The 26,294-nt window shown below is 41.8% G+C and overlaps 1 protein-coding gene across 1 annotated transcript in view; it reads right to left on the bottom strand.

Moving 5' to 3' along the window:
- The window catches only part of ano1b (anoctamin 1, calcium activated chloride channel b), a 40,648-nt gene extending 17,083 nt beyond the window's left edge, over positions 1-23,565 (bottom strand). Inside the window, exons 1-12 of the mRNA XM_083916625.1 lie at positions 23,261-23,565; positions 16,111-16,485; positions 11,699-11,797; positions 10,714-10,865; positions 9,320-9,374; positions 8,889-8,937; positions 7,968-8,023; positions 7,709-7,750; positions 6,925-6,989; positions 6,549-6,683; positions 4,852-5,012; positions 3,890-3,972 (exon numbers count right to left, since the gene is read on the bottom strand). Coding sequence (XP_083772751.1) covers positions 3,890-3,972; positions 4,852-5,012; positions 6,549-6,683; positions 6,925-6,989; positions 7,709-7,750; positions 7,968-8,023; positions 8,889-8,937; positions 9,320-9,374; positions 10,714-10,865; positions 11,699-11,797; positions 16,111-16,485; positions 23,261-23,365 — 1,377 coding nt within the window. The 5' untranslated portion in view covers positions 23,366-23,565. The remainder of the gene's footprint in view (positions 1-3,889; positions 3,973-4,851; positions 5,013-6,548; positions 6,684-6,924; positions 6,990-7,708; positions 7,751-7,967; positions 8,024-8,888; positions 8,938-9,319; positions 9,375-10,713; positions 10,866-11,698; positions 11,798-16,110; positions 16,486-23,260) is intronic.
- Positions 23,566-26,294: the final 2,729 nt, after the last annotated feature.

Raw genomic sequence — 26,294 nt, 5'->3', positions numbered from 1 at the left:
GAAAATTTGTCAGATCAGGTCGGATTTGCATCACACTCAAATCCGCCTCAGAACCAGCACTCGCTTGGCAAACAGCTCCAAACTTTCTCTCACGCTTGTTATCCCTCGTCTGCCAGTAGAACACAATGGAGCTTGCGAGATCAGGATTGTCTAGTTCTGCGTCCCTGGGGATCCAGACCGGTAGACACGCCATTTATTGAGAACAACAGTAGCCATACTCAGTCCATACTCACCACCTGAACCACTGGAAGTGTTTTTTAAAAAAACAGATGTTAAATGAAACATTGTGTAAGACAACGGAATGAACACTCACAGCTAGAGTAAAAGTGAAGAGAAGAAAAAAAGCTTGAGGAGGTGAAAGGTCAGGAAATAACCACAGTGCTTCAAGAGAGGAAAAATGATCACATTGTCAAGGTTGACAGTAGCAGCAGTTTATGGAACCTGGAAGTGGGATATTTCTGTAACGAACTATGTAATGAAACTCCTGATATTCTTATCCTGAAAATTCAACCCGTTCTCACTCCCAGGGAGTCAAATACTGACGTTTTGTCATGGCCCTCGGCATGTGATATAGACGCAAAAGAGCGTCAGTATGAACTGCACCGTGCTTTTAACTGTAAACCCATCCACGGCGATATTAGATGATCAAAGCGCTCTAGAAGTAAGAGCGGCAAAGTCTGTGTAGGGAGGAGTTTGAGGTGATGGATGGGTCAAACAAACGCAAGCCTTGCATTCACCCAGGAGACTGTGGTTTGTGTCCCAGTATTTGCGCTACAAATGCACTTCTTCTAACCCCTCCCACCATCTTTAACTAACCCTAACCCAGTAGTTTTGTTGGCTTAACATAACCACGTAGTTGTTTTTATTCCCAACGTTAACCACATGTTCCATGTCGCATGTTTACAACAGCGGCCACAGTGGAGCGGCACAGTTTGCAGGGATACCCAGTGCCTTGACAAGTGATACCAAGGGGTCCTAACAAAGTGGCTGTATGTGACGAGTTGGGATGAGAACAGGTTCAAAATGTGTCATTACTAGTAAATGAATCTAAATCAGACATATTTTATCATTGTGGGTATATATTAAGGTATTTCTGACATTAGTAATTTAAAATCATTTTCTCTTTTTTATTTTGTCAGACTGCACATTTTCCACCCTCTGGCAAATTTTGAGGCTGTAGTTTGTGTATTGCAGAGAAATATATTTTAAGCTAAGCCGTTTTGCCGTATTTTGTCCATCTCCCGTGGAAGTACATTATTTTTCTGGCATCCATCCCAGGCTCCAGTAAGTGTGACTGTCAGAGAGAGAAGCAACAGTGATAAAGTTAGCAAAGCGATATTGATATGAAGCAAACATGAAGCTCTTCGCTCTCCAGTATGATATCTCACACCCCAAACTCAATGTTGTGATTTAAAAAAAATAGCTAATATTTATTTCACTTTTTATGTTCAACTGATTGTATGGAGGGGGGGAGGGGGGGATACCGCCATGTGTCACACACTCATTACTACATATTCTTCGAGTGTTTGTGCATATGCATGGTTTTTAAGGGTACACACCATCTATACAAGTGGACCCTGGGCTGATTTACATTTGGAGATATTGGAATAGAAACCGAATTGCAGTTTATATTCAAACTGTTGGAAGACTTTGAACGAATTTTATGAAATTATATTAAGTGTATTTTTTGATGAAGCGTTGATGATTCACACATTTTCAACTTGGTAGCTCAGAAGAAGCTGTAGCTGTACCAGATACTAACAGCTCGTACGAGAAAGGCTTTAGTTACCAACACAAGAAAAGACACGGGAAAACCCAACTGAGCTCGGCTCTTGGCTCTCTGCGGTGTTGCACACTTGACTGCTTGGTCGGGCCACTTAGCTCAACCATACACTGAGTTTTATTGGTTTCAATTAATTTAAGATAACAGATAGATGCAGACAGAAACTTAAAAACAAAACACTTCAAGGATGGAGGTTATCTTTCAGTATCCATCCCAGTCTCAACAGAAAGAGTGCACTCTCTTCAGAAAGCCATTCTCATCTCTTCTTACTCTACTCTCACTTTCTCTGCTCTGGGTCGTTCATGTTAGGTAAGACCCGCCCTCATGGGATTGAAAACCAACCATACATGCCTGTGATATGAAGCATTAAGTGAAGTGATATGATGCATATGAACTACTTCTATTTACTCTTCTTAGCTGGTCTTTGACATGCAAACAGCTGATCATGGATGTGTCATTCATCCATTTATTGCTAACTTTGGGATAGGTTGAATGTTTAGCCCCTGATTTAGAAAATTTGGTTAAGAATTATTCATCATACATGAACAGCATGACTATTCCACTTCTAGGGGTAATTTATCTTGGTGCACTGTCTATGGGCATAAGTGTTTTGTGAAGACATAAATCCAACCTGGAAGAGCTGATGGCACAGATTTGATTGAGTTTGTGTCACACAAATTCTGATTCAGTTCTTTGGGATTGTTGCAGTTTGTCTCTTTGTCCGGTATTAGGTGTTTCTAGAGGCTACATTTTATTCAGTGAATAATTTAGGATTCTTTTGTGACCGAAGCAATTCTGGTGCTCTTTTGCCCCACTAATGCTAATATTAAGACTTTTTCAGAGGTCTGATATACGTGGATGGGCAAGTTGAAGTTGACTTTAAAAAAATATTTTTGTAAAGGAACTATATTGCTGGGTAAAACCTAATTTATGTTGTACCTGTCTTTTTAAGCAGAACAAAGGCTCCATTTGCAAATACCATTTATAGAAACACATAAGTCCTGTGTGATGTGTTATGATCAGAGGTTGGCAGCAGAAGCAGCAGCAGAGAGGCTACAAGAGTGAAGAGAGGAGTTTATCTAGTAATAGGAATTTATCCAAACCTTGAGAGCTTCCTGTGAAAAATAAACCGAGAGACAAAGAACAAGAGAGAGAGAGAGAGAGAAAGAGAGAGAGAGAGAGAGGACGGACAGGGAGGTTGGGGATGTTAGTTAAAACAGCCAGGATAACATTTAGTCAGATTATTACATTCATTTCACTACATGTTTCTACTGTGATGAAGAGAACTGTTTTACAAACTACTTGTGAATATACGATAGTTCCAAATCCAAGTTTACGTTAAAGGGAACGTTTCTGCTGCACCCAAACTCACTGTATTCACAAAGTATATACAGGATGAACGTCCTGCATTTTAGTCTGTTGCATATTTCTGACTACTTTCAAACTAGCTCATTTCATTAAAATAAGTTTACGGACATTGCTTCACGAGCAACGTTAGCAGCAGTCGCTTTGACAACAGAGATGCGAGTGACGGCTGGCTTCACTGCAGGATATTTCTGTGAGAGATACACTGAGAGACCTAACTGCTATTACTTCTACTACAACCAAAGCTGCTACAGTTTTCATGCTCTGCTGCATCACAGATTGAAAACCTGACTACAGGAGTCATTTAGCTCAAACTGGTGGAGCACATCTGGTAGTTGGGTCAGATCATGTTCTCAGCCCAGGCGAACCATACTGAATCATACCAGAGTTTGTTTGTAACTGGAGATGGTCTGTCAGCTATCTTTGGTGCACACCTGAGTGCAAGTGCTTTGTTCGCCCAAACAAACCATACCAAGGGGAAAAACGTTTGATTTAATGGAACAAAACAAGGCAAGTGTGATAACACCCTTAGGTCAGATTTATCTAGGGGAGAAAACAAAGGTGAACTGTACCAGCGGCCATAACAGTGATGGCAGCCTGGATCTGAGGTCATATGGTACAGTGGTTATGGCCACATGAGTTCGCTCAAGTATAAATTAATTTTATTTCTTTGAAACCTGGCTAGGATATTATGTATAATTGTTACCTCTTCCTTTTCTATGTTATTTGGGCACCACTCACCTCCTCATCTTCAAACCCAGTCAGGTCCCATTCGTAGTTCAGTCTCATCTGCCTCCTTTTCCAATGCTCCATGAACATGGCAGCTTTGAAACCGACAGAAGATAATTAGACAAATACACAGAGGCACTCAGGCACTAAAATTAATTGCACTTTTTATTTCGCTTCAGGTGCACTGGGTAAAGGAGGTCACTAGTGGTAACAGGTCTGATAAGTGTTAAAGGTACATTGGGTAAGGTGTGTAAAATAAACAGTAGAGATGGTACAATTTTTCCTTCCTGATATCGATCCTGATCAACATATACCAAGCACTTAGATGATACCAGTGTGTTAAAAGTACATTACAAAGTAGGTAAATAAACTACCTTAGAAAAGTTGTTCTTTCTTAGCTAAATTACGTGGCATTGGTTTGGTGCATAGACCTGCACAGGTTCATGGATAGAAAGTGATAAGCAAACGTGTTTGAATGTCAGGGAATAAAGGTGATGTGCAGTCGGTTAGGTTTACAGAGCAGCAGCTCGTGAGTAAAGGTTAAGACATCCACCCAAATCATGGTTGGGAAGTAGTTTTATCCTTCCATACCCTTTCCAAAACCAAAAACACAAGAGCAATTACATCAGAAAACAGGACAGGAATATTCACTGTGGGAAAGATTCATCTGGCAAAACCAACGTGTCTACATTAAAAACATCGGCGTGTTGAGAGGCATGTGATTGTGTACCAATTTGAAATGTAACTATACATTTCGAGTTGTAAATCTGTTGTATATCAGTTGTCAGGTTTAACTGGTAAAGTCCATGTAAAGATTGACTGATGTAGCAACAGTAACTCAGGGGGATGTGGTTCAATGATGGGTCAATTCGATTGCACAAACAACAGCCTTTAAGTTTAACTAGGTAGACCTCATAAAGTGGACAGTCATTGTATTCATGCTTTTTTGAGTGAGCTGATGAGTGTTCACTCACCCCACAGGGCCATGAATATAGAGAAGAAAACCGTGGCAGGGTTGTCGAACAGGTGACTGGCCCGGGCGGTTGCACAGGCAGTACTAAGTTTCCAGTAGCTGCACACATGGTCACACAGAGGACACATGGTGATGTTGTTCTTTGGGTGACAGATCTCCATGCTGGAAAACAAGGCACACACACACATCAAGCCCCACTCCACCACCCATGCACATCAATATCCACTCAGGTGAACTACATAGAAATACCCATTAATATTTCATAAATATTGATGTGTAAACTAAAATTATTTTAGCGGTGGGATTATTCAAACTGTCGTCATCCCAGTTCATCACACAAGACAGCTGTGTCAGGACACTTTGGCATCACTTGTCAACACAGAGTAGCCCAATATGCAAAACGTTAACGCTCCAGTACAGTCATTGTTTTAAACATGTAGTTAATAGGGAAACAAAATCACTTGGTCAGGCATAGGAAAAGATAATGACTGGGGATAAAAAATAAGTGCATTTGTAATGTAACTACAGTGACGGACAGGGCACACAGGACATGAATAGGACACAAACCGCTGTCTTCTGGGAGAAAGTCCTGTGTTTCTTTGGCCCATCCACCACCCCGACCTCCTCCCTACAGGGACTTGCACTTTCTCTGAGCGTCATAAACAGCCACGGATGGGTTTATAATTTCATAGCCCAGTGAGTTTTATCCAAGCCTGCCCAAACTGCAGTTCTCAGAGTGGCCACTAGGGTAGTTTGCACAATAGAGCATTTTCTTATTGACCCCTATGTTAAACGGGCTTTTTCCGCTGCATAATTAAACCGATTTAAGACCTAGTAACAAAAAACATTCTAGTCTGTATGTTTAGGTCACATCTCCATGGCAACACTGAGGAGGTTGAAGTTTATGAATAATTAGGGCCACAGCCTTTTGAGTGACAACCTCTGGCCCTCACTTCTCCTCGGAGGTAAACGTCAGCCAGATGGACGTATCTCCCTCCCCCCACGTCACACCAATGCCCTTTTTTTGATAAGAGGAAATGAGGCGAAGTCTGACAAGATGGCGACTTGCAGAGGCGAGTACGATTGGATCAAGTTGAGAGAACAGACCCCGACGGGTATATAGGTCAATTTTTTTATACAGTCTATGATTTCATCAAGACGTGCAAGGCACCCTTGTGTGTCGGTATCAAACGTCGAGGGCTGTGGCAAAACGACGGTATTTGATGCTCTTAGGAATGAGAACAGGATGAATTATTTTAACATTCATCATTTAACCATTATTATGATGCAACAGTTAAATGTTAGTTTCCCTGGAGATTTCCACCAGGCAGTCTCATTGAGGCATTGAAACAATGAAGGAACACAGTGGAGACAGACAGGGGTCCTGGTTTGTCTTACTGTGTGGCTCGGTGTCCGGGTGAGACTCTGACATTAACACTTGTACTGAGCGTGTGTGGTGTGTGTCATGTGTCATAATATCCTGTGGATGATGAGAAGCAGGTCAAGGAAGGAGAGAAGAGGAGGCACTGTATTCCAAAGTTATACTTAAAATCTGTGTGTGTGTGTGTGTGTGTGTGTGTGTGTGTGTGTGTGTGTGTGTGTGTGTGTGTGTGTGTGTGTGTGTGTGTGTGTGTGTGTGTGTGTGTGTGTGTGTGTGTGTGTGTGTGCGTGTGTGTGCGTGCGTGCGTGTGTCTTTACCTTGGTATGTTGTCATCAACTGTTGCACATCCATACAGAAACACAATAACCCCCACTAGAGAGGCAGGAATCAGCATCTGGGTATACAGACCCAACCAGGCAAAGTACAGCCCAATCTTCTCACCAAAATATTTCCTAAACAACACAAAAAGATAATTTAAATTATTTAGACAAAAGTATCATGTTTGTTTCAGGACGTGGAAATCTAACTGTACTGATTTGTTTGACCAGGGTTATCAAATATCAGAGTCAAAAGTAACCAGGGATTTTGGGATTTAGATTTAGAAGGGCAAGACCTTGCATAGCAGCTGAGTGATTAGTCAGATGGTTGAGGTCAGGCATCTACCTCGAGAAACTGAAATAAATATGACCTTACCGCACAAGTCCGATAGGCTGGTACTTGTAGAAGACGCTGTAGTTGGCCCACTCTTCATACAAAAGCTGAGGAAGACAATCAACAGTATTGTGTTTCATTATTTGTACAGTTGTATCATGCCTTTAGCCTTTCTACTGTTTATTTGTTTTTTATACAACAGCTGGACAGAATTCCCTTTCCTGTTTCCTTAACAGTGAACTGTGACCATGCTAGTTGGGTTGACGAACACAAATGAGCTGGAGGAGCCTCCCCTGACATTTGACTGCGTATAAGCCTATAACTTGAATCACATGTTTAAACTGTACTGTTCTACTGCTCTGTTCTACTGCTTTGGATGAACAAAATACCTCCAAGAAGGATTTATTATTTTCATGGAAGGTGTCTTTAGTTCAAATTGTGTATCATCATTCTTGACCTTGTGTGTGTTCCAAGTAAACATGAAGCTCAGACAAAGATAGTTAGTAGACCTTTGAGTTGTAATTATTTTGTCACACAAGATTAAAAAAACATTGCTTTTGTGTAAAGCCATGACGATGGACAATTCCTCACATTAAAAAAGAAAAACATTCATAGGGTACCTGTGGATGCGAACAGCAGGCAACACACACTGACACATACTTAGCAAGTTCAAGCGCATTAATGTGTTTGTGTTCCAAGGTCAAGTGTAAGTGGTGACGGATTATTTTGTGTGCCAGTGTGGACTGGCAAAAACATCGGACTTGCAAAAACATCGTCTGTGAAGACTTGCTACTGGCTTCCATAGGTTAAGAAACAACTTTCTCACCTTTCTGTCATTGGACTCTGCGCTCTCTTCATTAATATCTCCCTGAAAAGGAAAGAGAAACACTTTGCACACTGTCTGGACACTGTAAACCAATTGACTAGTTTAAGGAAAGGGTGGAGCTACAGTAGTGTTCTAGTCCTGGCATTTTTTCACCTCATCTTCTAGTGACTAAAAACTTGACTGATTACAATGGCTTCAAAACTCAAACATATAAATGTGCTATAATGATAACCTGTTAGTGCCAGAATGGACTACTCACATCATGAAGAGGATAAGCTGCGGTATAGACACCACTACCCAGGAGACTGGTGATACCTGCAGAGAGAGAACAGACAGACGCAGGTGTTAATGTGGGTTCGACATCTTTATACCCTAGCTCAGTAGAGTCAGTGAGGCTGGCAGGGCTGGCTCCTTCGGGGTAGTTATGTACTCACATTAGTCTTCAGAGCATGAATTCCCACTACGCTTTTGTATTAGAGCTTGACAGATACACAAGCCGATTTTGTCTCCATTTTTTTCCTTCTTGAATTTAAATCAGTATCAGTGTTTATGTCGGCCAATAAGCAACACGTAATTCAAGGTGTATCTTATCGTATTATCAGCTCACTGCTCTGCAGATAGGGGTATTGGATTTATACTCTTAAAGTTGAGCCCATGGCAAGCTGTTTCGATAATGAATCAAACCACATTCCTATCTGTAATTACATTTGAAATATTCATAATGGCATTCATCCTAGTCAGAGTAGTCATTAAAAATATCCACAAAAACATTCTAATAGAAATTGTAATTCAAGATATCTACAACTTGAAATTTAATTTTTTCTTGACATGAATAAATACATTTCCATAAATAGATGCAGAAAAATCCATCAGAATGCAGGACATCAAATGTTTGATGCTCCAATGTTCTTCACCCCATGCTTAAAATGTGTCCCACTCGAATGCTGAAATGAAACTGATGTCCTTGCATGGGTTTGTTTAAATACATACATTTTTATATCCCATCAACAGTGTTGCAAGGGTAGTCATTATTATACATCATCCTCTTCACATCCCTGACATGGTTCAAATCTCTTGATTCAATCAGTTAATCAGTTCTACTGGAAAAAGAAGGCACCAAGAATAAAACAGGCCACTCTCACCTAGGAAGCCTGTGAGAGAGACAGAGATGCAGACTTACCCATGCTGTACTTGGCCTTGCATTTTGTTCTTTTTAGTATTTCAAAAACCTGGAAGCAAATGAGAAGCAGAAAAACTAAACATTATTTACCATGCTGCTGAAGAAAATATGAATTGAAAATATGTGTGATTTCAAGACAAAATAATGAAACAATAATACAGCAAAGCTCCAGGTGGCAACAGAAAAAACAATAACCTCCAAATTCCTGGTAGTTTTTGTTGAGAAAATTGGATAAACCTTAGCTTTGAGGATGTTAAAAAACGTAGATGTTTTAACCTCATAGTTGTTTTAGCTGTTGTTAGCATCTCTGTTTTTGGTTTTAAAACACAATGTGATCTGTCAGAAAATGCATTGACTGAAAACAAAAGTCATATTAAAACTGATATTTTGGAGTTGGTGGATACATCATAGACAAACTTCAGTGGACTTACTATTGAACTCCTGGTTTTGCTGTCAAAGAAGTAATCTTTGTCTGAGAGGTCAAACCTGTCAAATAAACACACACAAAAGCACAAGCACCTGTTACTGTCTGTTTTTGCTGTCTGTTAAAGTTATTACATCTTAATGTATTGTATACTACAGTATTCAGCACTGTAAGGGCCTGGTGCAGCGTGCCTGGCATGCACTCCTTACTTGTGGCATTTTTCTAGCCTTTTTTTATTTTCAACTTTTCAGCGCAATACGCATAGTTGAACCACTGGTCAATGTCACACTTGGCCCAGGGAGCGATTCAAATGAAGCAAGAAGCAGGCTTCACTACTTACTTAATTTCTTTGCTGTTTAGCTAGCAGTAGTGGGTCATCGATATGTTCCCCGGTCGCATAAGCCTCTGCCTTCGCTGATTTAATTCAACATTTTGTTAGGGCCAGGGAATACGGTTAGGGTCAGGGGGTAGTGTTAGGGTCAACATAGGCCTATTTGCCAGGGAACTTTTTTTTTTTAAAAAGGGTCCTATGTTCCCCGGTCACATACAAAGTGGGGAATATGGGACCCGGGGAACATAGGTATGCTCCCATAGGTAGCAAGTTAGCTGTTGGACCCAGGGCTGGACCACATGTATTACATCCATGTGTTGGACTGAGGGCTATGGAGTACATAGAATATTGTGTGTGTGTGAGAGAGAGAGAGAGAGAGAGAGAGACCACATAATTGCCGCAGGGTGACCTTACAGATGTTTTCATGTTACTGTGTGAATGTTGGAGCATGTGATACAAGGAAAATGAATTACTGAAAGACCAATAGAGTTGTGTGTGTGTGTGTGCATGTGTGTGCGTGCGTGTGTGTGTGTGTGTGTGTGTGTGTGTGTGTGGGTGTGTGTGTGTGTGTGTGTGTGTGTGTGTGTGTGTGTGTATGTGTGTGTGTTGACTCATGCCCTGTCATATTTCAAACTAAGCATCTCCCAGCAGCTCAATAGGCATAATACCTCTTTTACACAACATGTATGTGTTTGTACTGTGAGCTTTATGCTTGAATAGGGCTTTCATTTGAGAATGTGTGTATTTCTTTGTTTTGAATGCCATTTTTCCACACACACACACACACACACACACACACACACACACACACACACACACACACACACACACACACACACATACACACACACACACACACACACACACACACACACACACACACACACACACACACACACACACACACACACACTTGATAAAGACTGACAATCTAGAAGATTAATAACATGAATATAGTTTCATTGGATTGCATTCTGCATGGCTGGGACGGCGCCTATTAGAAAGAAAAATATCAAATACATTTATTTTTGCATTTCATTTTACACTGTAGGCTCTAACAGTCCACTTACAGGTGTTGCTTTTCCCTGGAGAATGTGTGTGATAGGTGTTTAATGTTCTTGGGTCGATGTTCCTCAACATGAGGGTGAAGAGGTTCCACAAGTTTACTGACCACAGAGCTGATCTTCCCCACAACACCACTCGACTGCTTGACTTCATACACCTTGGAACCCCCCCAAAAAGCACACACAATCTAAGTTACTTTATGTATGATTTTCTTTGAGAACATAAAAACGCATAAATATAAATAATGAATAGACTTTCACAATCAATCAAGGGCAGCAAAGAGAAGGCAGCAGTACAATACATACAGCTGTACATACACATAGCAATCAATTAATCAATTAATCTGTATGGCACAAAATTAGTGGAGCTCAGTTAAACGCACTGGTCTCCCACAAATAGCTCATAAGCTACCAGAAGCCTGTCACCTGTTTCTGAGTGTCTTGCTCAAGGTTCAAAGAAAATGGACATACATTTGACATGATGGTAAATTTCTATTCAATCAAATTCAGAGACATCACAGCCTTTTTTGATGGCTGTCAATTAAACGAGTTACGCTGCTGTCAGATTTGGTTACATCAGTGAGGTTGCGTAACAGACGACCACCGACATTTAAAATGATCCTGGAAAATAACCAGGCTCATAAAAGGTGAAAAAATATACTATTTTCATTTCTGTGTCATTCATGTGGAGATGGAGACTGAGGTTATAAACCTCTGAAATGATGTCCAGGTAAAATCTCAACAGCATTCACAACGTTTCTGGAAGCTTGTAGAGTGAGAAAACACTTCACCAAGCAGCTGTGATGCTCTGAAGCTTTGAAATGTCTGCTTTGTTTTGGTCTACGCACCTCTGTGAAGCAACTTTTTCTGACATGAATGTCACATTTTTTACATTGCACACATAGATCTAGACAGTAACCAAGTTGGGTTACGTGAATAGAAAAGTGGCTTCTTCATTGTTTACACAGATGAAAGAAACAGTGAGTCTTACCTTCTTGGTGGGCATCTTTAGCTTCATTAACTCGGCTTCTCGACAGAGAATGTTCCAGGGAGCATGAATCTTCACAAAGCCCACACCTGCAATTTTGGTCTAAGAGACATGCAACAAACATATATTAGTTGTAACAACTTACATATGTTTTGATGTCATCCCAAATACAAGACAGAAACTTGAAAAAAATAATAATAATAATAATTGAATGTTACAAAAGTCTGTAAAATGACACACCAGGTGGGATAAATAAAAACATGCATATACTGACAATATGATATATGTGTGTATACATAAAGACATCTCCCAGAGCAGAGAGTTTTGAGATCAGATCCCATGATCAATACCTAGGTGAAAAGTCATCAGACTGCCCACTTAACTGACCTTTCCTCATCAAATCAGACTGTTTGAAAGCCCCATTAGTGTCACATCACAGCAGCAGTGTCCAGCACTATGTGCAAAGCCAGCAGTAACAAGATTGAAACAGCTAATTAAAAAAAATGAGCTGTGTGAGTTTCCCCTCTATCAGCCATCTCAACTACTAATATCACAAACCTCATCAGTTTAACAAGTGTATCTGTAAAGTTTCAGTTTACCACTGAGATCCATCAGCCTTCACACAAACTCATATTGACCTCCAGCTGCGACAGAAATGTGAGGAGACTCAGTCAGTGGAGCATAATAAAATAACTTGACCATCTCAGTTTGGGATGATGTATATTTACTTTAAGTGCTGTGTATTTTTTTCTCCCTCCCTGAGAGCCCACCCTCTCCTCCATGTTCCGCCCGTTTCACCTATTAAAGACTATAATTTGACTTCACCTGCTGATTCTATATTCCTCTAACAATAACATATTCAGCCTCTCTATAGCATTACACCAGGCCCAGCTTAGTTTGCACTTCCAGTGGTGGTTCAAAAATATCAAAAATGATTGGTCACATACACACACACGCACACACACACACACGTTCACAATGGGAGTTTGTGTTTGCCCTTGTGCCCACCTACAGGAAAATAGGAATAAAGTCTCTCTGTGTGGTACTTGCAACCTTGGATCAGTCATTAAAGTCTCTGCTGTTGAGAGCCTTATTTTCTATTTATATGCTGGCATCAGGACATCTTATACATAGGCAGAATATCAGTTTGCATTTTTACACCGCTGATACACAAATATATCTAAGCTGCTACCCCGCAAATACTTTTACAAAAATTGGCTGCCATATAAATTCTTGAAGGCCGCACCCACACTTGTCTAAAAATGCTGTTTCTAAAAAAGGCTACGTGTGAAAACTGCTTTACAATTAGCGAAGTGCCAATGTTTCTTCTGGTAACGTTTTGTCAACATTCCTCGATTAATCATCTGATACCCGCAAAGCCTAATCCCTCTAACCTAGATTGCTAAAAAAAACATAGATATTACTGTTACTGAGAAATAACTATACTAGCAGTAATTTAGTATTGAGTTGGTTTACCGATATGTGGAGGAGAGGAAGCGAGACAAGACAAGACAAGACAGTGGCATTTGGGGGAATTCATGTGATTAGTAATTACGCACACAAATAGTAGTTAAATAGACAAACAAACAGCCTTCTTTAGTCTGAGTCGTAGAAAGATGCAGTACATAAATAAATACATAAATTAATTTGAATGTCAATTAGATCAATCCACTGCACCTTTCCTCACACTGAATGATGCAAAAATTAAGTGTCTTCTATATGCAGATGACTTGGTGTTGCTATCACCAACAAAATAAGATCTAAAGCAGCCCCTCAACCGCCTGCATACATTCTGTTAGATCCTTTTGGTTAACTGGAAACTAATATTATGATCTTTCAGAAGCAGTCCACAAGCCAGCAGTCAGGAAAACACACACAGTTTCTATTTGGACATCACTAAATTAGAACATACAAAAAACTACACATATCTTGGCCTTAACATAAGCCACAGGAAGCTTAAACTTGGCTGTGAAAGATCTGAGAGACAAGGCAAGAAGAGCTTTCTATGCAGTTAAAAGAAATATTACTGTAAATTTGACAATCCAATTCAAATCTAGTTATTTTTTTCTAATTTGTATTCAAACCAATAATTCACTATGGCAGTCACATGTCAAACAATGAGCAGAACTCGGCCAATACTCCCTCATATTAGTATAAAAATAAGAGCTATTAAATATTACAATGACCTTAAAACTAGTGACCCCTAGACATACCATGACACAGGCCTAACCTGCCAGGAGCTGAGGCCAGAAAAAAGTCCCCTCAGCCAGCCAGTCCTGAGGCACTGTCCAGTAAACCCAGCATGCCTGGGGCAGCCTTGGGACCAAAACACCAACCCAATCAAACCAAATTATGAACAAACTAAAAGAAAAGTATATCACAAAAATTGATTGAAAACAACTAATCACAAAGTAAATTAAATGTTATCTGACCCTAAAAAGCAACTAAACATACGCAAATTATCTGACAACAGTAAAAGATGCCAAATGAAGAGAAGCCTTGACTATTTAAAGACTGTACAGAAGGGCTGGCATAGACAGATCTGCTAGAGTTCCCAGTGGAACACAAAGAAAGTAGAGTCAGAACTACATTTCCTTAGCTTGGAAACCAGACACATCTGCTGGCTGAGCTTTTGTCCCATTTGACAGGTTTCCAGCGGGCCAGATCCTGGGGAAGTTAGTTATAACTGTTCAACTCATGTGGGGCGGGTTTAAGACGATGACTGAATGCAACTTACGAGGTTCATGAAACTCAGCTCAATCATGTTTTTAGAAGCACATTTTTGTGTACTGTTTAGCTGTAAATTGAAAAAGTTGTTTTAGTGTGTAGTGTTGGACATGTAGGAGAGCACACACCTCCGCTCTCCACCACGAGTGATAGCTTTTCTTTCTTTTATTTTTGTAATGTGTTGGTGTAGGAACCCGGACCTGTTTTCTTGTATGTATACAAATGAAAGATAGTGCCTGGAGAGAGTGCCTGGAAGACCAGGTCTATGGTTATTCTAATAAAGTTGACATGCGGAGCTACTGCTTCCCTCGCCAGCCATAACCATCACCTACACCAGCCCATGTTACAATTATTTTTTTGGTACACTTCATATATTCAGTCCGATTTGCTTTCACACCCCAAATGAACCACACCAGGAGTCACTTGAAAGTGAACTGTGACCCACGTTTTCCAGGGGACCAGAGTTTGCTTGTTTGGTTCGCACCAGAGTTCACTTGAGCCTTCACACCACCCAAAAGTCAACCGGACTATCCACAGAAATGGACCAGGAGTCGATTAAAGTGGACCAAACAGTTCCACTATCAAAGTGACCTGAGATAATGTTGAAATTAGTTTCTCCCAATATGATAAAAAAAAAAAATACACCATGAATTATAACACACATATTTACCATAATGTGAGATGACTGCTGCAATAAGTACCACCTTTTACTAATACTATTATTATTACAAAGCTTTCAAAGAAAACTATGTTGTTGGGTTCAGGCAACAAAACCACTGGAATATACTGTGTTACAGTTGACTAGGAAATCTGAACTTTGAACTAGGAATGACATCACACCCATGTTCCGGTTAAAAGTCGGAAACCATTATATTTAATGGGGTCAGAGGAGTCAAGCCAGGTTTGTCATTGTTAGTAATACCAGTTGATAACAACAACATTCTTGTGGAAACTTCTGACTGGGAACTCAGAATTTTGGTTACCCAAATCAACTAGAACGCAGCATTAGGGTTAGGGAATCATCATGGTTGGGGTTTAAATAAGTGCATTTGTTGCATAAGTAGACACGCATGACGCACAGGACACACAGGGCATGAAGTGAACAAGAACCGCAGCCTCCTGCGTAAAAGTCTGGTGTTTGTTTAGTTTGGCGCTCTTAATCCTGGTGCACTTGCTCTGAGGGTTGAATACTGACACGGATGGGTTTACAGTTGAAAGTTCATACTCAAGGGTGCCTTGTGTCAGTATAAAAACTGTAGTATTTGACGTCCTGTGAATGAGAACAGGCTGACTAATTTAGTCTTTAGCTGAGCTTGTAGTCATCTGAGATTAGAGAGTAACTGTGCATACTCTAATCATTTGGCTTGCACTGCCAAACAGTGGTGATTACATGCCTGTCATGCACTGTGGGACCATGCTACAGCACAGCTGGGTTCAAGAGACTTGTACACTGAAAACCCTAGAGGCCAGTGCAGTTTTGTTTTTTCCTCCTTCCAAAATCCTGTGTAGAGTTACTCTTCAACAGTGTCTCCTACTTGTGTACACTGACTTTTGCTAATTTTGCAAATAGAATGTCTTATTTACAAAAATAAGTCTGTAAAGTAGATTACAGACACTATAAGAAATAGATAGTAGGTGGAGTTGAGAGTGTTTCTGGAAAGAATAAATGAATAAAGGTGTAAACTCACTTCCTCATCTTTCTCCAGCTCCAGCCCCATGTCTCTCAGTTTCCCCTCAAACTCCTCCCTCCTGAACATCTTGTGATCTTCATGACCATTAGAGGTCTCTCCCGGACATCCCAGCTCCACGTCGGCCACCGGTGATGACGGCAGGGACGACGAGTCTCTCGCCTTTGGTGCTTGCACGTGATAATGGGGGCCACGACGTAAGCTGCGGGCAACAGCATTTTCAGTGAGCAGGTGCGTTGAGTATCGGCTGGAGCGGCCCCCCGACAGCTTCTTCACAGGGTAAGTGAGGACATAGTCAACCCGCCGCTGACCGTCCTGGAAGAAGAGGCCGTGCTGGCACAGAGTGTTTTCCTCTGGGGTTAGCGCCTTCAGCAGCTGAAAGCATGCACAGGGGGGACAGACAGGGAGGGATGAGGCACAAATGTTTGTGTATGTGAGCACTTCTGTTTCTGTTTTGCATCATGGATGCAACATTTAGAGCTGACGATGATAAAACAAATATCAAGATGTGCTCTAGTGAAGTGAACAAGCCGTTATTACTGCGGTAGCGTCTCCCTCCAGTATGCGTGTGATTGAATGGGAGCTGTCATTATAAGTGTACCTCTTCTACTTTTACCTGTAATTTTTATGCAGCATTGCTTTTGACAATGATGTCTAGGAAGTCGGGAAGCACCTGTGCAATCCTCGGCTGCTCCAACAGCAGTGGGAAACTTCAACTTTGGAAAAAAACTGAATGTGAACTACGCAAACCTTTACGTCATGAAGAGTACTTCTAATTATTTACCTCCATCACTGATTAACCCGTGCGCCCACGGCAGCCTTGATAGAGGCGTCTAACGTGAGCCAGCTAAGCCGTGTTAGCTTAGCTGACATCACTTTTTCACTGTGTAAGGCTGGCAGCCACATGCTATTCATTGTGAGATTGAAGAGTGTGAACCAAAACTTAGCAATGTTGCTATTGGGAACAAAGTCCCCTCTGTTAATATTTTTGATCCACTTCTGGAGAACATCTGCATGCCCAGAGAATCCATGTAGACCGTACGGCCTCAGACAGGGGGACTCTTCATGAGGTAAAGGTTTGAATCCATGTAGACGGTGCGGCCTCAGACAGGGGGACTCTTCATGAGGTAAAGGTTTGAATCCATGTAGACCGTACGGCCTCAGACATGGCGTCTCTTCATGAGGTAAAGGTTGGAATCCATGTAGACCGTACGGCCTCAGACAGGGGGACTCTTCATGAGGTAAAGGTTTGAATCCGTGTAGACCGTACGACCTCAGACATGGGGACTCTTCATGAGGTAAAGGTTTGAATCCGTGTAGACCGTACGGCCTCAGACATGGGGACTCTTCATGAGGTAAAGGTTTGAATCCATGTAGACCGTACGGCCTCAGACATGGGGACTCTTCATGAGGTGAAGGTTTGAATCCGTGTAGACCGTACGGCCTCAGACAGGGGCACTCTTCATGAGGTAAAGGTTTGAATCCATGTAGACCGTACGGCCTCAGACATGGGGACTCTTCATGAGGTAAAGGTTTGAATCCATGAAGACTGTACGGCCTCAGACAAGGGGACTCTACATGAGGTAAAGGTTGGAATCCATGTAGACCGTACGGCCTCAGACATGGGGACTCTTCATGAGGTAAAGGTTTGAATCCGTGTAGACGTACGGCCTCAGACATGGGGACTCTTCATGAGGTAAAGGTTTGAATCCATGTAGACCGTACGGCCTCAGACATGGGGACTCTTCATGACGTAAAGGTTTGAATCCATGTAGACCGTACGGCCTCAGACATGGGGACTCTTCATGAGGTAAAGGTTTGAATCCATGTAGACCGTATGGCCTCAGACATGGGGACTCTTCATGAGGTAAAGGTTTGAATCCATGTAGACCGTACGGCCTCCGACATGGGGACTCTTCATGAGGTAAAGGTTTGAATCCATGTAGACCGTACGGCCTCAGACATGGGGACTCTTTATGAGGTAAAGGTTTGAATCCGTGTAGACCGTACGGCCTCAGACAGGGGCACTCTTCATGAGGTAAAGGTTTGAATCCATGAAGACTGTACGGCCTCAGACAAGGGGACTCTACATGAGGTAAAGGTTGGAATCCATGTAGACCGTACGGCCTCAGACATGGGGACTCTTCATGAGGTAAAGGTTTGAATCCGTGTAGACGTACGGCCTCAGACATGGGGACTCTTCATGAGGTAAAGGTTTGAATCCATGTAGACCGTACGGCCTCAGACATGGGGACTCTTCATGACGTAAAGGTTCGAATCCATGTAGACCGTACGGCCTCAGACATGGGGACTCTTCATGAGGTAAAGGTTTGAATCCATGTAGACCGTATGGCCTCAGACATGGGGACTCTTCATGAGGTAAAGGTTTGAATCCATGTAGACCGTACGGCCTCCGACATGGGGACTCTTCATGAGGTAAAGGTTTGAATCCATGTAGACCGTACGGCCTCAGACATGGGGACTCTTTATGAGGTAAAGGTTTGAATCCGTGTAGACCGTACGGCCTCAGACAGGGGCACTCTTCATGAGGTAAAGGTTTGAATCCATGTAGACCGTACGGCCTCAGACAGGGGCACTCTTCATGAGGTAAAGGTTTGAATCCATGTAGACCGTACGGCCTCAGACAGGGGGACTCTTCATGAGGTAAAGGTTTGAATCCATGTAGACCCTATGGCCTCAGACAGGGGGACTCTTCATGAGGTACAGGTTTGAATCCATGTAGACCGTATGGCCTCAGACAGGAGGACTCTTCATGAGGTAAAGGTTTGAATCCTTGTAGACCGTACTGACTCAGACAGGGGGACTCTTCATGAGGTACAGGTTTGAATCCATGTAGACCGTACGGCCTCAGACAGGGGGACTCTTCATGAGGTAAAGGTTTGAATCCATGTAGACCGTACGGCCTCAGACAGGGGGACTCTTCATGACGTAAAGGTTTGTGTCGTTCGCCTTCAGATTGTTTTCCAAATTTGAAGTTTCCCACTGCTGTTGGAGCAGCCGAGAATCGCACAGGTTCTTCCAGACTTCCTAGACATCGTTGTCAAAAGTGATTCTGCATAAAATGTACAGGTAAAAGTAGAAAAGGTACAATTAGAATGACAGCTCCCATTCAAGTGTGCGCAGACTGGAAGGACACGCTAGTGCAGTAATGGTGGCGCAGCTAGATGGCAAAACACACACACGGCTCGCCGGATTGGTCTATTCCTTTAATATATTTTTATTTATATATTTTTCTTTATTAAAGAGTTGACAGTGGAGAGATGAGGAATGACACTGAGCAAAAGCTTGCAAGGAAAAGAGGGGCTGGTGTCTAGTGTTTGTAATCAGTAACAGCAATGCACTTCCCAACTCTGTGTGGCTGTGCTCACATCTCTGATCACAGAATTGAACCAGCTTTTTAAATACTGTGTTGCCATTGAGATGACATCAACATCAGGCAGGGGCATAAAGTAATGGCCTCTTCCCTTTCTACCACCTACTTCTTCACACACACACACACACACACACACACACACACACACACACACACACACACACACAGATTGAAAGGTGAAAACAATACCTGTTGCGGCTGGTAAAATGTGTTCAGAATCAATGTAGGCTACATTTTTTGGAATATAAAAATCAGATTCAAAACATAACTAGCAGCATTCCCCATGGCTCTAAACAAGAGCCAAGCAATATCTCTATTGTATCTCTGACAGTTATTTTACTTCCCAAAAATACAGTCTCCCTAGAGTAACCTATATGGTCTGTAATCATATACAAATGGTCTGCTTTGAACAATTAACCCTGCAATAAATGTTTTTGTCCACTTGGCCTCAGTGGAAATTAGCGCCGGATTTGAAAACCTCTTATCACCTATTATTTAACTAATTGTTCTTTTACTTTGTCTGTGTGCTGTTTGGTGCTGCATGCAGTGTACAGTGGAATGCAAAGTAAAAAGTCCCCTTTAAATGAGCTGCTAAATACTACTATGTTATATTCACATTAAACCCTCAACTGAGCACCCCACGGTGTAGATGGATGAAAGATTTGAAGAAACAGTGTTTATAATTTGTTCTCTTATATTGATCTCCAGTGTGTGTGTATATATACACATTCCAAGTAATGTCTGGGGCAGTCTGCTGGCTCTCTTGAAGTCCTCAAAAAGTCCATTTGAGACCTCTTGTGGGCTTAATGAATTGTGGCTTTGGGCAGAATGCACCTGATAAGTGTGTGAGTCGAGGCGCTTCCTAGAAAATTCTATATGAGACATAAATAGTGTGTGTGAATTATGAGCTGTGTCATGACCTGAGTCTAAAGTATTGCTCCTTAAGAAGTCTACTTATAAAGTCTGGCTGCACATCTGAAGGAAGGTGTTTACAGATCAAACTACACACAGAGCATGCACCGATATTTAAAGGGGAACTCAGCCCATTTTACACATGATGATCAGTTTACAGTCATGGGTTAGGTTGGGTTCCAGTAGATGGTTACATGTTGGACCCAGTTCGCAGTTGGCACAATCTGGCTTACCTAAACTCCAGCCCTAACAAATCTCTTAATGAGCCATTTATCTTGTAGAGCAAATATCAGAAAACAATCACTTAGCAACTTCTTTTTTTTAGCCAGTTAAAATGACAAACATTACCGTCAGCCTTAGTTAGTTTGTGAGATGCTAGTGAGAGCTAAACATCACTGTGGACTGTGTTTTTGGTGTTCAACAGCACCAACTGAGTTGCGACTCCTCCTCTAAAGAGATGATCGAGCTGATTGTGTTGTTCTCAGTGTGCCAGATGCATTTAATCAACATTTCACATATCCTGCTGCTCTTCTCATTTCCAGGTTGGAGCTACAGGTGGTGAATATTAACAAGGCTGCCGGAAAAAAATGACTTCTAAGCTGACAAAAGCTGTTTGCAGATCTGTGGGTGTTGGATATGTATTACTTTACTTTCTTACAAATGCTGAAAGCTAAATTAAGTGAGATTTGATATTCCTTTGCATCCCAAACCTGGTCATGGTGAGTACTACTGACTGCGTGAATTGAAAAAGTTCTATTGATTCTATTGTGGGAAATATAGGATCCAGGGTTTTTAGACCTTGACCCATAATATAGACCAAAAATAGAGATGTATTGATCTCTGCTGCTTCAATGTTCTTATTTTAACCTGTCTCGTTTGAGCAAAAGAACTCTATGAAAGATGAAATAATAAATCACTGGAACACTGGTCTCATCTTCACTACATGGTGATTCTGAGAGTAGCTCTGACACCTCAGTTACCTTCAGGAGCTTTGAAATTCGCACTAAATATTTTTTCTAGCTTTTCATACAACCCTGACCAAGATCAACTATTTGGCTGGGTGGATAATTAAGCAGCAGGGTTATGGGCCTGTGTATCACATGTTTGGTGTTTAAAATTAGCAACCAAAAAACATCTGTCAGCTGTCAGACACGGTACAGGAAATGAGAACAGGACACTGATCATTGAGGCATTGTGCGCACAGCTGCAACTCTCGAGAAGCATCTACTGCCAATACCAGGCACCGCAGTCAGGTGTTTAGCAACTCAAGTGATATCTGTGTATCCAAGTGTGCCAAAAATAGGGACTTATGTTGCCATGGGCCATCATCTAACGTCAAGTAAGTCAACATACTGTTTTTGTATTACGGAAGCACGATTTGGAAACATTATGAAAAACTGATAAAATAATCTCACCACTAGGTCCATTTTTCTGAAGCTCCAGGACAGCCTTAAATGGATTTCCTGGAGTCAAGACATGGACAACAAGCCCTTAAAGGGATCAGAAAAATGTAGATTTAAACATCTACTATGTCGTAACAACAGGGCAACTCTGAAGATGTTACTGCTTACTAATAGTTTGGAAACAAAAAAAAACCCTTTCCTCCAAGAGTTCTTAGATTGCTCATAAACACAAGTTAAGATGACATCTGTTGCGTACGGATGTTTCATTAAGGAGGCACCTTGTCTCTCCCTTTCTAGCCGTTCTAATCCAGCTCTTCTTTTATGAGCTCTCTGCTGCCCAGACCACCAGAGAAGAGTCATACATTAGCTGCAGTTAAGTGGCTTCTCATGTCAATAAACAGGATGAACTTTCTTGAGGTCGCAGTGATGGTTCAGGGTGACAGATCAGCAACGCCGTCCAGGGAATCTGGTATTATATGACTTGATGTTTACAACTTTGTTTGTGATACTCCTTTCACATCAAGGGCTTAATCAGAGTTGAACCAGGGTTGATTTTGTGTTTGAAGGATTACCCCGCGTTGACTGACTCTGCTTTGTGACCCAGGTCAAGAGGTGGGTATTATTTCTGTGTTAATGGCCCACTCCCAGGGTTGCTAAGTAATGGGTAATTGGTAGGCATTTCTCAAATTGTCATGACAAGGGATTGCATGGTTTGAACTGACAAAAAAAGGGTCGAACACAGGTCAGACAACCCTGCTCCGCCGTTATTGGTGTGAGTAAACAGGCAGTGGGAGTCCAAAATGTACAAGACCTAAAATGCAAATAAACTTTTATGCAGTTGTGTCGGCTATGACATTGAAAGGACGATAGTTGAAAATCTTTGCTCATGTTGTACCACAAAATCAGCTGCTGTTGAGAAGAATATCTATCTTTTAAAGTGATTTATGTTTCACTCCTTTACTTCGTGGTGCCATTGTTTTGTTCGCATTGTATTGGACTGCCTGTGTTGTTACGGTCTTGAGTCAAAAATTCTGAATGAAAGACGCCATGTTTTGTTATGTTTTGTTTTTTTTGCCTGCAACATTCCAACAAACGGAAAAAACATCTAATGTTTTGTGTATAATCTTAAATGTTTTTCCCCGGACAATTCAGTCTGACATATTCTTTATCTTTGGAAACTTTAGGATCTTTACTACTCACACGTTCCATGACTTTGAACAATATGTGGCCAAACAGTATGCGTTTATTTTGAGTGACAGAACGGTTATGTTTAAAAGGTTAAAAGAGTTTTACAATACTAACCCAAATCACAATATACTGCCTGTAATCTTTGGACAATCCATACTGTCTACATCTCTATAACAGACTTCATTCAGTGGCTCTGTCCATCTTGTCTTATCCCTAATTTTACTCCATCACTGTCTCTCGTGGAGACACTCACCTTAAACTTGCCGTGGAAGATGACATCTTGTAAAAAATGTGGAGCCTGTTGCTCAGACTCTGAGGTTGGAGGGAGGTCGACTCCGGCTTCTGCTTCCTCTGTCATTGTCCAGTCCCGGCAGGTAAAGAGCAGAGATAAACTGATGTGGCGAAGAGTTGTTTCCAAACAGAGTAGTCCAGTCTGTGCTCTTCCTCCCTCTCCGTCTGTGTCTCCTTGTTTGAAATGTTATATGATAGCATCCGGCGTTAGAAGCCCCTCTCCTGCGTCTCCTCTTATTTTCTTTTGACTCACCACTTTTCTGTGGCTTTGCTCGTCTCCCTTTAAAGCTCTGTGTGGAGCTCCGTATCTGTCTGTGTGGAGGGGCTGGAGTGAGCCTGCAGCCTTGTTACTTGAGAAGACGCATGTGAGCCAAGATCTAAACTTAGACAACGATAAAACTCTGATGAACACAAGGTGCCCTCCCTCACTGTAATCACTACAAGATCAGCCCCCCCAATACACACCCAACGTCTCTCTCTCCCTCTCTCTGCCAATGACTGCAAATGTGATGCATTACGTGTAGGAGCAATGACAACATGGCTCACAAATTGAAAACATTCCTGAACAACACTCTCATAAGTCAACAGAAGTGTGTGTGTGTGTGTGTGTGTGTGTGTGTGTGTGTGTGTGTGTGTGTGTGTGTGTGTGTGTGTGTGTGTGTGTGTGTGTGTGTGTGTGTGTGTGTGTGTGTGTGTGTGTGTGTGTGTGTGTCACATATCATGCTGCAAACTGAATGGATTCATACTCAGCTCTGATGACCCTTAGTGATCCAGTGACAGACAGCAGCAGTGGCAGTACTAGAAAACAGAGATGACTGTACCCTCTGCTGTAGCGGGCAACCTGTAGAACTCATCACACTCTGACAGACTAAGAGACAAGGCAAGTCTACTTTGTCTGGACCACCACCAGTTAATGTGCCCCAGTGTTTACCAGACCGCTGATCGACTCTGCTCTCACACTGCTATTCCCTCCACTCCGCTATCTTTGCATTCCAGGTATACTTCTGCCGGAGCAGACAAGACTCCTGCAGGAGAAATCGTTACCAGGTACTATGTGAAGAAATATAAGGTATAAATCTCTTTGTATTGCCTATGTGTGAACATGTGTGTAAAGGACTTGGGACAGTTTTCCTGGGAATATCCAAAGGATGTGACATCTATGCACACTCCCAAGTGCCTTGCCTTCCTTCAGCTCCCCTACAGCACCAATAGTGGGCAACATTAGCTTAGAAATTGAGTCAGGAACCCACCGGAACCCACCCTAACACAAATTCTTGGTAAGCACATAAAAAAAGAACACAATAGAAAACATCATCAGGGCATTTGATTCATGGAGTTCATAAGGGAACCTTTGTTTATTTGTTGTTTCGAAAAGCATACACTACAGTGTAATTTTACTTAGCTTATCAGTAATTTATTATAAATGTCATGCTAAATCCACACATGACAGGGCTATTACACACCCCCTGCTGTCTCCAGCCGCCTCAGCTGACACATCTTCACAGCCTGCATGCATACATCAAGTTATAGTAAGAGTTGTTGTTGGTGCTGTATCATGGAGTTAATTACAGTGTTAACTTTTTTTTTAGGTATTGAGTCAGTGATTTTATCTGCTATGTACAGTATCTGTATAAATACACTTGTCCATAATCAGCGTGCAGCAAAGAATTTAAAGCTCGCGTAGGCTGTTTTTCTCTCTGTCATTGGGAAAGAATTCCATAATAATCTTTCAGCGTAGTGTTATTCAAGTGGTCTGAGAGAAACTAGACTTCTGCACCTTCTCTTGGCTCTTACTTTGGCCATTTTAGAGAGAAAGCATTCCTCCCTTAAAGTGATATATCGGTGTAAAATCATCCTAGGGTCTTTTTAGGCAAATGAGTCATCAAATAAGCCATCAAGACAATTTTCAACTTTTAACGTAGATTTTCCGGAGACACGCTAACCGTCTGTTGCGGCTAACACAGCAAAACACGTAAACGTTGTGGTTTGTGGCAGACACGGTAATCCCTCTGCCTAAGCGTCTCGATCGGCGCCTCAATGTCCAGATTCAAAACAATAAGCCACTGGTTTATCAGAGCACGGTCATCGTACCGCAATGGCAGCCTATGAAAAGGTTGTAAGCTTTCATTTTTGTTTCTCAGCTGGGAAAGATACAAACACGAACCATTCTGTCTCTCTTGCAGGCTAGTTGTCTTTACCTGTGCTTGCACTCACATATGCTGTGCGTCTTCCGGCAATGAGATCTGCATAATGTTTCGTTGCTGCAGGGAAAGTGGCTGTGTGGGACTTTACTAAACCTTTTACCATCTATTATTGACTTGTGATTCACCAAACTGCCACAAACCACAACGTTTACGTGTTTTGCTGGAATAAATCATCAAAAGGCTCCTTCCCTTTGGATTGTATTTGGTAATCGACTTGAATGGAGCAGCTGGTAGTAGGGCCAGTAGGTAAGTTTTAAAAAGATTATTTTAATACACTCCGTGTTCACCTACTATGTGTAAGGCTCTTTCAGTGTGTAAGGACATTTCAATGCATCCTACTCGCTGCCCCGAGATTATCCATGTTAGCTGCGGCAGACTGTTAGCGTCTCTCCAGAAAATCTATATTAATAGTTCCTACATAAAAAAAATTGTCTCGATGGCTGATTTGATGACCAAATTTGCCTAAAAAGATGCTGGGATGATTTTACACCGGAATTTCACTTTAAGCTCAAGCCAGAGCGGCTCATAAGTATAAGTCACCTAAACCCTGCGGTTAAAGACCATAGTATTGATAAACTCGTTCTTTTATCTATTCCATTTACCATTTTGGTGTCATTTTTGATCACACTGCAGCATCTCCTCTGCTGTCTGTGTCGAGACTGAGATCCTACACACACACACACACATGCATACACGCACACACACACACACACACACACACACACACACACACACACACACACACACAGCGCACCCTGCCAACAGCAGAGCAGAGAGGCCACGGTTCAGACA

The sequence above is a fragment of the Echiichthys vipera genome (genome assembly GCF_963691815.1).
Source record: "Echiichthys vipera genome assembly, chromosome: 7".
Taxonomy (NCBI): domain Eukaryota; kingdom Metazoa; phylum Chordata; class Actinopteri; order Perciformes; family Trachinidae; genus Echiichthys; species Echiichthys vipera.
This window is presented reverse-complemented; position numbering and strand designations above follow the sequence as displayed.